At 40.6% G+C, this 12038-nt stretch overlaps 1 protein-coding gene across 7 annotated transcripts in view; it reads left to right on the top strand.

Annotated features, from left to right (window-relative positions):
• cadps2 (Ca++-dependent secretion activator 2) overlaps positions 1-12038 on the top strand; it is a 237066-nt gene that overhangs the window by 86411 nt on the left and 138617 nt on the right. For all 7 annotated transcript variants that reach the window (XM_029751538.1, XM_029751535.1, XM_029751531.1 and 4 more), the window contains exon 3: positions 455-787. In XM_029751538.1, the coding sequence (XP_029607398.1) occupies positions 455-787 (333 nt within the window). The remainder of the gene's footprint in view (positions 1-454; positions 788-12038) is intronic.

Below are 12038 nucleotides of genomic sequence, written 5' to 3'. Positions count from 1 at the left end.
ACACTATATGACATGAGTTTTATGATATGGAAATGTAAAGTGCACATTTGGACTCAAAACGGTATTATAATCCTTAACATCTCATCTTTCAAAAGACATAGAGTCCTCTTAATTTACAGCATTTCCCTCACTCAGACATAAAAAAGTAGCAAAAGTTGCCCAATTAGCGTGATGGATAGAAGCAACTGCTTGTCGTGCTCAAGTTCAAAATGGCTGTCAGTCAAAACCCATACAGCACTATGAAGTGCAGAGCCAGAGTTCTGACATCAAGTATAGCATGTTACTGTAAAGCCACTGTGTTCCAATTTAGGCATTTATCAGTGCCCAACTCTGCCATTTTCAACCTGTATATGGGTACCAGTATAAAGGGTTAAATAGCTACATTAACTTAGCAGCGCTACATTAGTCTTGCTTATTTCTGGATCCTTACACTCCCTGGTTTCCTCCTGTGCAGGGTTTTCTGAACAGTGAGCGGGTGTCCAGGATGGTGCAGAGTGGCGGCTGCTCGGCGTGCGACTTCCGTGACGTCTTCAAGAAGAACATTGAGCGCCGGGTGCGCAGCTTGCCCGAGATCGACGGCCTGAGCAAAGAGACAGTGCTGAGCTCCTGGATCGCCAAGTACGACGCCATCTACAGAGGGGATGAGGACCTACGACGCCAGCCCCAGAGGATGCACCTCAGTGCCGTGTCCGAGTTGATACTCAGTAAGGAGCAGCTGTACGAGATGTTCCAGCTGATTCTGGGCATCAAGAAGTTTGAGCACCAGCTGCTGTACAATGCCTGTCAGGTGAGAATTGGATCACATACACACAAACACATGCGCACACACTTTTTTGCCCTCTACATAACATTTAATTGTTATCAATTTCTAGATTGTTTGAAGTGCTGCCTAGGTAACCACAAAACTATTCATGTTAGGATACATTGTATCATCAAGATGCAATATGCCCAATGTGGTACACTAGTGGGGATATTGGAACAGAAAACCATGAGTCTAATGTCCTTTCCTTGATCACTTTCCTTAACTCAGGTGGCTCCAGTTAATCACAGGTCTCTTTGAATGCGTATCTTAAAGGTCATTGGCTGATGAGACTTTTTAATCAGTGTGATCTCCCTCACCATGGCCTTGTCAACTAAGGCAAGGGTGTACTCCCTCCCCTTCACCTTTTTCCAGGGGGTCTTCCATGGCACCAATTAGTAGTAAGCGGTTGCTGTAACTAGTAAGCGTATGTTGGTGTGATCAGTGGTTACTGTCATTTGTAAACTGTAAACCATTTAGGCTTATTCATCTGAAGGCGTATTTTGAAATAAATGCCATTGTTACTAGTACTGGGAGTATAGAAGCTTCTTTTGACTTGAAAATGGGAGGCTAATCACAGGAACCATTAAATGACTTCAATCCCACTTCCTAGCTAGTAGATGAATAGAAAGTTTGTCCTCAGAATTATTTCAAAAAAATGTGTGCAAATGTATTGTTCATTATTACATTGCCACCCATTAAAATAATGTGCTGTGTGAAGAACTCAATTAGACCTGATTCCTCCCGTAAATTTGAATAAGGCCTGTTCTTGTCAGTCCTAATGTCTATAGAAGCTAATGGTGTTCCCACAATAATGAGACTTGCAGACACCAGACAATTGGCTCATCTCCATAGCAACCTTCTGGCTCATTGTTCCTTTTATGCTATTCACCAATGCCATTTTTGCTGATCACTTAGCAGATAACACAGTGCTTGTTAGAGCAGGTCTTGGATCAGTTTTGTGTATTGTCCATTAATGGTTAGTAGATGGAGAGGAGATGATCCTTGAACAATGTATTGGGGTATACTTCTTAGCACAATCTCATGGCTGATGGACTCTTGACCCCTGCACCTTTGCCTTACCTGTATAAAAGACAGTGAGTGTGTGAGTGAGTGTGTGAGCGAGCGAGATGTTAAACATCCTCTTTCAGGAAAGACAAATCATGAAGACCCATTGATTAGGCTCTCCCAGCTATTGATCTGGCAACCCTGCATTAACAAAGACAGCCGACTTTGCCAAACGGGGGATGATTTAACAAAAGCGCATTTGCGAAAAAAGCACAATCGTTGCATGAATGTACCTAACCATAAACATCAATGCCTTTCTTAAAATCAATACACAGAAGTATATATTTTTAAACCTGCATATTTAGCTAAAAGAAATCCAGGTTGGCAGGCAATATTAACCAGGTGAAATTGTGTCACTTCTCTTGCGTTCATTGCACGCAGAGTCAGGGTATATGCAACAGTTTGGGCCACCTGGCTCGTTACAAACTAATTTGCCAGAATTTTACTTAATTATGACATAACATTGAAGGTTGTGCAATCTAACAGGAATATTTTGACTTATGGATGCCACCCGTTAGATAAAATACGGAACGGTTCCTTATTTCACTGAAAGAATAAACGTGATAGTTTCCGGATTGGACCATATTAATGACCTATGGCTCGTATTTCTGTGTGTTATTATGTTATAATTAAGTCTATGATTTGATAGAGCAGTCTGACTGAGCGATGGTAGGCACCAGCAGGCTCGTAAGCATTCATTCAAACAGCACTTTCGTGCGTTTTGCCAGCAGCTCTTCGCAATGCTTCAAGCATTGCGCTGTTTATGACTTCAAGCCTATCAACTCCCAAGATTAGGCTGGTGTAACCCATGTGAAATGGCTAGCTAGATAGCGGGGTGCACGCTAATAGCGTTTCAAACATCACTTGCTCTGCATGGGTAACGCTGCTTCGAGAGTGGCTGTTGTCGATGTGTTCCTGGTTCGAGCCCAGGTTGGAGCGAGGAGAGGGACGGAAGCTATACTGTTACACTGGCAATACTAAAGTGCCTATAAGAACATCCAATAGTCAAAGGTATATGAAATACAAATCGTATAGAGAGAAATAGTCCTATAATTCCTATAATAACTACAACCTAAAACTTCTTACCTGCGAATATTGAAGACTCATGTTAAAAGGAACCACCAGCTTTCATATGTTATGTTCTGAGCAAGGAACTTAAACGTTAGCTTTCTTACATGGCACATATTGCACTTTTACTTTCTTCTCCAACACTTTGTTTTTGCATTATTTAAACCAAATTGAACACGTTTCATAATTTATTTGAGGCTAAATTTATTTTATTGATGTATTATATTAAGTTAAAATAAGTGTTCATTCAGTATTGATGTAATTATCATTATTACAAATAAGCTAATCAGTTAATCGGTATCAGCTTTTTTTTTGGGTCCTCCAATAATCTGTATCGGTATCGGCGTTGAAAAATCATACTCGGTCGACCTCTAGCCCAAACTGCTGCATGTACCCTGACTCTGTTGCAAGAGAAGTGACACATTTTCCCTAGTTAAAAGAAATTCATGTTAGCAGGCAATATTAACTAAATATGCAGGTTTAAAAATATATACTTGTGTATTGATTTTAAGAAATTCATTGATGTTTATGGTTCGGTACACGTTGGAGCAACGTGTACCTAAGCGATTATATGCAACGGAGGACAGGCTAGATAAACTAGTAATATCATCAACCATGTGTAGTTAATATGGTCAAATCCGTAAAATATTATCTCAAATGTTTTTTTTTTCAGTGAAATACAGAACCCATAGAGGTTAACTAGTGATCATGATTGATTGTTTTTTATAAGATAAGTTTAATGCTAGCTAGCAACTTACGCAAATGCAGTAAGAAGCCAAGGTAACAGGCAGGCTCCTTGTGGAGTGCAATGTAAAGCAGGTGGTTAGAGCGTTGGGCTAGTTAACCGTAAGGTTGCAAGATTGAATCCCCGAGCTGACAAGGTAAAAATCTGTTGTTCTGCCCCTGAACAAGGCAGTAACCTGTTTTCTAACGCTCCCATAGGCTCTCAGAAGGCACCAGAACAATGAATGGTGGCTTTGCAGGCCATGGCTGAAAAACAGTAGTGCATTTTTTAAGTGGTCGATCAGAGGACAATGAGACTGGAGGCGCGTGCACGAGCCGACACCATGTTTACTTTCTCTCTCTTTGAACGAAAACAACGACTCCCGGTCGGAATATTATCGCTTTTTTACGAGAAAAATAGCATAAAAATTGATTTTAAACAGCGTTTGACATGCTTCGAAGTACGGTAATGGAATATTTCGAATTTTTTTGTCACAAAACGCGTCGGGCGCGTCACCCTTCTTTACCCTTCGGATAGTGTCTTGAACGCACGAACAAAACGCCGCTATTTGGATAACTATGGATTATTTGAAACCAAACCAACATTTGTTATTGAAGTAGAAGTCCTGGGAGTGCATTCTGACAAAGAACAGCAAAGGTAATCAAACTTTTCTAATAGTAAATCGGAGTTTGGTGAGTACCACACTTGGTGGGTGTCAAAATAGCTAGCCTGTGATGGCCGGGCTATCTACTCAGAATATTGCAAAATGTGCTTTCACCGAAAAGCTATTTTAAAATCGGACATAGCGAGTGCATAAAGGAGTTCTGTATCTATAATTCTTAAAATTATTGTTATGTTTTTTGTGAACATTTATCGTGAGTGGCCCAGAGAGGTTAAGAACACATTCTTATTGTCAATGATGGCCTAAGACCGGTGGGTTAACTGACTTGCCTAGTTAAATAAAGGTGTAAAAAAACAACAACAAAAAACAATCGGTGTCCAAAAATACTGGTTTCCGATTGTTATTAAAACTTGAAATCGGCCCTAGTTAGTCGGCCATTCCGATTATTCGGTCGACCTCTAGTGTGAGGGAATGTTTGTACATTCTATTATACGTTTGATTTGTTTGACTGCCTTTAAGTTTGCCCCTTTCTCTCTCTCAATTAAATTCAAGAGCTTTATTGGCATGGGAAACATATCTTTACATTGCCAAAGCAAGTGAAGTAGATAAAAATGAACAGTAAACATTACACTCACAGAAGTTCCAAAAGAATAAAGACATTTCAAATGTCATCTCTCTCTCTCTCTCTCTCTCTCTCTCTCTCTCTCCCTCTCATATGCTTTCCTTCCCTCTATATTCACACATTCATGAGACATTTGTTTAATATGCAAGTCTATTTTTGGAGTGTTTCGCACAAGCTGTATGAAGACTGAAATACCTTTAGTATCTATGAGGTACCTCTGGCATGTCTCAGCAATGATCTAGAGCCACACAGGGATCTCAATAAAGAAGCTAAAAAATAAGACATAAACCAAAGATGTATTGAGGGATAGTGAAAATGACAGTGGAATGAACGAAAGACAAGGAGAAAGAGAGGAGGATGTAGAAACAGAGGGATGAGATTGCTCAGGTGTGCTGGTGGAGGACTGCAGTTGCTCTGAGAGGGTGGCAACCCCCTGGTGAAGAGCGACAGCAGAAGTGTGTGTGTGTGTGCGAGTAGATAGTTTGACATTTCTCCTCTCCATCTCTAATGATCACATCCTGGCGTTGGGCCGTAAGGGCCACCCCTGTCGTCTCTCGTTAGTGCTCGGAGCGAACAGGTGAGGGGGAGGAGAGTGAGCAGGTGAGCCGGCAGGAAAGGCTAATAAATTAACACACGGTGCACAGCACTGGCTCGCCTAAGCAGCCGACCCTCGTCAGCTCTCATATTGAGCTTCTCTTTCGCACTCTTTCTGTTATCTTCATCCCTTCTTCTATCCTAATTCTGTCTTGGTTTCTCTCTGCATCTTTCTCTCTTTTTCGATATCCCTCTTTCTTCCTCACCCTCTTATTCTCTCACTCCTTTTCCCTGTTTCATTCTGCTTCTAATCTTCTCTCTCCCCCTCTGCCTCTCAGGCACCAGGAAGCTACCCAGACAGACATGCAGCCAGCCAATGTAATCAAACCCAGTGTAATCTCCCAAGACTTTTTCCATCAAAGCCCTCGGCGTGTCCGCCTATTCCTCTAGTCCGCCATTTGAGTTCAGAAAGTACCATTAGAGACAGGATTGGCATCCTCTGCCAAAGTGTTAATGGAATAACATTTAAAGATGGGACTTTGGGACCGTTCTCGGAAAGATGTGTCGACTTCAAACCTGTCATTGATGGCTTTGATTAGTAGCTTCATATGCCTTGTTGTCATAGAAATGGTTGGAATGGCTGTGTGAGAAAAAAAAAGTCAGGTTAGCACTGCAAGAAGAATATATTAAGATGACAAAAGTGTGAATGTTTTTGTGTGTGTACGTGGGCATGCATATCTATTTTTTTATCCTTCTAAGGTCAGTTGTGTACATGAAACAATGGGTTGATAACAACCGCATGTACACATGATGAATCTGAAACTGTAGTTTTCAAGCAAGTGTTTCTATCAAGCTATCAGGGAGAAAATTGGCACAGCTCAGTCCGGACCTATTACAATGCCAAGTGAACGTCTACACACGCCTTGCACAGTTGTCACATTTTCCTGCCTGGATTAAAATTATATTATTTTTCCTAATGATCTGCATAACTTGTTCCACATTTTTTAAGTGAAAGAAAAAGTTTCATAATTTTTTATATATATACACAGTGGATATATAAAGTCTACACACCCCTGTTAAAATGGCAGGTTTTTGTGATGTAAAAGAATGAGACAAAGATAAATCATGTCAGAACTTTTTCTACTGTTAATGTGACCTATAATGTGAATAATTCAATTGAAAAACAAACAGAAATCTTCGAGGAGGAAAAATGAAAAATAAAAACCTTACAATAACCTGGTTGCATAAGTGTGCACACCCTCTTATAACTGGGGATGTGGCTGTGTTCAGAATTAACCAATCACATTAAAACTCATGTTAAATAGAAGTCATTACACATCTGCCATCATTTAAAGTGACTGATTAATCACAAATAAAGTTCAGCTGTTCTAGTAGGATCTTCCTGACATTTTCTTAGTTGCATCTCAGAGCAAAAGCCATGGTCCGCGGAGAGCTTCCAAAGCATCAGAGGGATCTCATTGTTGAAAGATATCAGTCAGGAGAAGGGTACAAAAGAATTTCCAAAGCATTACATATACCATGGAACACAGTGAAGACAGTCATCATCAAGTGGAGAAAATATGGCACCACAGAGACATTACCAAGAACTGGACGTCCCTCCAAAATGTATGAAAAGACAAGAAGAAAACTGGTCAGGGAGGCTTCCAAGAGGCCTACAGCAACAAAGGAACTGCAGGAATTTCTGTCAAGTACTGGCTGTGTGCTACATGTGACAATAATCTCCCGTATTCTTCATATGAATGGGCTATGGGGTAGGGTGGCAAGGCAAGCCTTTTCTTACAATGAAAAACATCAAAGCCCGGGCTGAAGTTTGTAAAAACAAACATCAAGTCCCCCAAAAGTACGTGGGAAAATGTGTTATGGTCTGATGAAACCCAAGGTTGAACTTTTTGGCCATAATTCCAAAAGGTATTTTTGGCGCAAAAACAACACTGCACATCACCCAAAGAACACCATACCCACAGTGAAGCATGGTGGTGGCAGCATCATGCTTTGGGGCTGTTTTTCTTCAGCTGGAACCGGGGCCTTAGTCAGGGTGGAGGGAATTATGAACAGTTCCAAATACCAGGCAATTTTGGCACAAAACCTTCAGGCGTCCATTAGAAAGCTGAAGATGAAGAGGAAGTTCACCTTTCAGCACGACAACGACCCAAAGCACACATCCAAATCCACGAAAGCATGGCTTCACCAGAAGAAGATTAATGTTTTGGAATGGCCCAGCCAGAGCCCAGACCTGAATCCAATTGAACATCTCTGGGGTGATCTGAAGAGGGCTGTGCACAGGAAAGTAATCCTTCTAACCCCCCCCCCCCCCTACCACCCCCCCCCCCCCCCCCCCCCCCCCCTAAAAAAAGATATAGATGTACTATTGTAAAGTGGTTGTGTTCCACTGGATATCATAAGGTGAATGCACCAATTTGTAAGTCGCTCTGGATAAGAGCGTCTGCTAAATGACATAAATGTAAATGAGATGTCCTCGCAATCTGACAGATTTGGAGCGCTTTTGCAAAGAGTGGGAAAATATTGCCACATCAAGATGTGCCATGCTAATAGACTCCTACCCAAAAAGACTGAGTGCTGTAATAAAATCAAAAGGTGCTTCAACAAAGTATTAGTTTAAGGGTGTGCACACTTATGCAACCAGGTTAGTGTTTTTTTGGGGGTTTTTTTCCCTCAAAGATTTCAGTTTGTTTTTCAATTGAATTGTTCACGTTATAGGTCACATTAAAGGTGGAAAAGTTCTGACATGATTTATCTTTGTCTCATTATTTTACATCACAAAAACCTGCCATTTTAACAGGGGTGTGTAGACTTTTTTTAAATCCACTGTGTGTGTGTGTGTGTATATACATACATACATACATACACACACACACACACACACACACACACACACACACACAGTGAGGGGGAAAAAGTATTTGATCCCCTGCTGATTTTATACGTTTGCCCACTGACAAAGAAATGATCAGTCTATAATTTTAATGGTAGGTTTATTTGAACAGTGAGAGACAGAATAAAAACAACAAAAAATCCAGAAAAACGCATGTCAAAAATGTTATAAAATGATTTGCATTTTAATGAGGGAAATAAGTATTTGACCCCTCTGCAAAACATGACTTAGTACTTGGTGGCAAAACCCTTGTTGGCAATCAGAGGTCAGACGTTTCTTGTAGTTGGCCACCAGGTTTGCACACATCTCGGGGGATTTTGTCCCACTCCTCTTTGCAGATATTCTCCAAGTCATTAAGGTTTCGAGGCTGACGTTTGGCAACTCGAACTTTCAGCTCCCTCCACAGATTTTCTATGGGATTAAGGTCTGGAGACTGGCTAGGCCACTCCAGGACCTTAATGTGCTTCTTCTTGAGCCACTCCTTTGTTGCCTTGGCCGTGTGTTTTGGGTCATTGTCATGCTGGAATACCCATCCACGACCCATTTTCAATACCCTGGCTGAGGGAAGGAGGTTCTCACCCAAGATTTGACGGTACATGGCCCCGTCCATCGTCCCTTTGATGCGGTGAAGTTGTCCTGTCCCCTTAGCAGAAAAACACCCCCAAAGCATAATGTTTCCACCTCCATGTTTGACAGTGGGGATGGTGTTCTTGGGGTCATAGGCAGCATTCCTCCTCCAAACACGGCAAGTTGAGTTGATGCCAAAGAGCTCCATTTTGGTCTCATGTGACCACAACACTTTCACCCAGTTGTCCTCTGAATCATTCAGATGTTCATTGGCAAACTTCAGACGGGCATGTATATGTGCTTTCTTGAGCATGGGGACCTTGCGGGCGCTGCAGGATTTCAGTCCTTCATGGCGTAGTGTGTTACCAATTGTTTTCTTGGTGACTATGGTCCCAGCTGCCTTGAGATCATTGACAATATCCTCCTGTGTAGTTCTGGGCTGATTCCTCACCATTCACATGACCATTGCAACTCCACGAGGTGAGATCTTGCATGGAGCCCCAGGCCGAGGGAGATTGACAGTTCTTTTGTGTTTCTTCCATTTGCGAATAATCGCACCAACTGTTATCACCTTCTCTCCAAGCTGCTTGGCGATGGTCTTGTAGCCCATTCCAGCCTAGTTTAGGTCTACAATCTTGTCCCTGACATCCTTGGAGAGCTCGTTGGTCTTGGCCATGGTGGAGAGTTTGGAATCTGATTGCTTGCTTCTGTGGACAGGTGTCTTTTTTATACAGGTAACAAACTGAGATTAGGAGCACTCCCTTTAAGAGTGTGCTCCTAATCTCAGCTCGTTACCTGTATAAAAGACACCTAGGAGCCAGAAATCTTTCTGATTGAGAGGGGGTCAAATACTTCCCTCATTAAAATGCAAATCAATTAATAACATTTTTGACATGTGTTTTTCTGGATTTTTTTGTTTTTCTGTCTCTCACTGTTCAAATAAACCTACCATTAAAATTATAGACTGATAATTTCTTTGTCAGTAGGGAAATGTACAAAATCAGCAGGGGATCAAATACTTTTTGTATTTGATTGCGTATTTCTTTGCACACTTGGTGGAATCACCTTTGGAAGCCATTACAGCTATAAATAATTTGGAATATGATTCTACTAACTCTTAGGACAACATATCCATTGTTTTTGTCAAAAATGCTCAAGCTCAGTAAATTGGCTTAAGAGTTGTTAGAATCTTATTCAAAATTATTTACAGTTGAAATGGAGGTGCATAACGATGGCGACGTCCATGCACTTTTCCACAAATGCCTCGTTTGCTAAGTTCACCGTATTGTACATTGCTCTAACAATTTTTTTTGTATCGTTATTAGCACAGTATACATTGTCCCACTTTTACCTCCAAGATGCCAGCAAAGCAAGAAAGTCAATTGTGAAGATTTATTGGCACATTGAACCAACTCTGTGGATAGTGCTAAAACAATGACGTCATATCTGATTTCCGACATCTTCATGCACCTTCGCCATTGCTGCCAAGGTGCTGCCACCAAGTATTACACACAATCAAGAAATCTTAGTTTTTTTATTGTTTAAAGGTTGAATATATTTTTTTTTCTTTGAAAATGTAGAGCAAGTTGTGTAGATCAGTAGGGAAAAAAATCCAGTCATCTTTTTTTATTTTTTTATTAAATTTGAATGCAGCAAATGTGACAACTGTGCAAGGGCACTGTACTGTTTAAAAATAAATACAATGATTTCACAATTTTTTAACCAGGTAGGCCAGTTGAGAACAAGTTCTCATTTTTTTTGTACTGTATGTGCAACTGACATGTTCATTGTATCATGGTAACATGATCAACTCCAAGAAGTGCCCAACAGAGTATAATATTTTATCTACACAATCTTTCATCAGTGTTTGCTTGCAGTGCAGAATTCCAGTGCCTCTACAGTAGATCCCAGTAAGGAATGAATCTTTTAATTTTGTCAATGAGGTTCTGTCAGATAGGAGCGCTGACAGAAATTCAAAAACCTAGCAGACAAGTGGAACTCTCCAAGCTGATAAGACAATGAGGGATAACAGTAAAGGGGAGATAAGCCTCTAAATTTAACCCAGATTTAAAATGGATACAACACCACTTAAAAGTAAGCCCTAGGTGGTTTTGTAAAGAAAGAGAGAAACAGAGAGGGAACGTGTTGGCACGGCAACACCTTTAATCACATTAGGCCCTACACCTACATTTTAGAGGAAGTATGACCTCGCAAGGGACAAACCTAACGTTGTTAAACCTCAAACCCAATTTTGTAAGTGGAACCTGTTGTTTATTGACTTACTGGTCATGAACTCAGGAGCCACGTGTGAATGGCGCATACAACACTACAGTGAAAATGTTATTCAATCAATAACCAACTTTAAGTAATCTTTTCCATAGCTATTTCTTGCAAGCCCAGAGGCCTCATTTACCATGATAGAATCAACCTGTGTGTGCCTCAATGCCTGTCCTTCTGTCTGTTTTATTTAGTCAACCGTTATTCACAGCCATCCCCACCCGTAATAACTCACGTGGTTTATGTATGCAGCCGAATGGCAATTACTGCTTTAAATCTTCCCTTTGTCTGATGTTCCTTGTTTTGTTGGAATTGACCGACGCCAGCAGCAACATGTAACTGGATTAACAATAAATGTATTCGAAGAGCAAGTTTTTCATATTGAAGTTTAATGACCATAAATCCTTCTCGTTTGTATGACTTATAGGATATTTTGGATGTTTTGTGTCAAGACTAGACGTAAGTAAATATTATGTATGGCTGAGTTTGACATCTGAAGCTACTAAATAGAGAATCCCTTTCAGATGAATGGGCAAATTTCCTTTTATTAGTTACAAAACAATATGACGTTTTCAAAATGAAGATGTATTTGTTGTCAGTGCACATGACAAGTTATAATGTAGCTTACATTTCCTGAATGCAAATGCAATGCCTTTACTAATTAGCCATACATGATTAATGAGAGCTGTTGATTATGTCTCATTGTATGTGTAATTACATATCAGGTGTGGATGTAGATGTACAGTTGAAGTCAGAAGTTTACTTACACCTTAGCCAAATACATTTAAACTCAGTTTTTCACAATTCCTGACATTTAATCCTAGTAAAAATTCCCTGTCCTAG

The sequence above is a fragment of the Salmo trutta genome, chromosome 4, assembly GCF_901001165.1.
Source record: "Salmo trutta chromosome 4, fSalTru1.1, whole genome shotgun sequence".
Classification (NCBI taxonomy): Eukaryota; Metazoa; Chordata; class Actinopteri; order Salmoniformes; family Salmonidae; genus Salmo; species Salmo trutta.
This window is presented reverse-complemented; position numbering and strand designations above follow the sequence as displayed.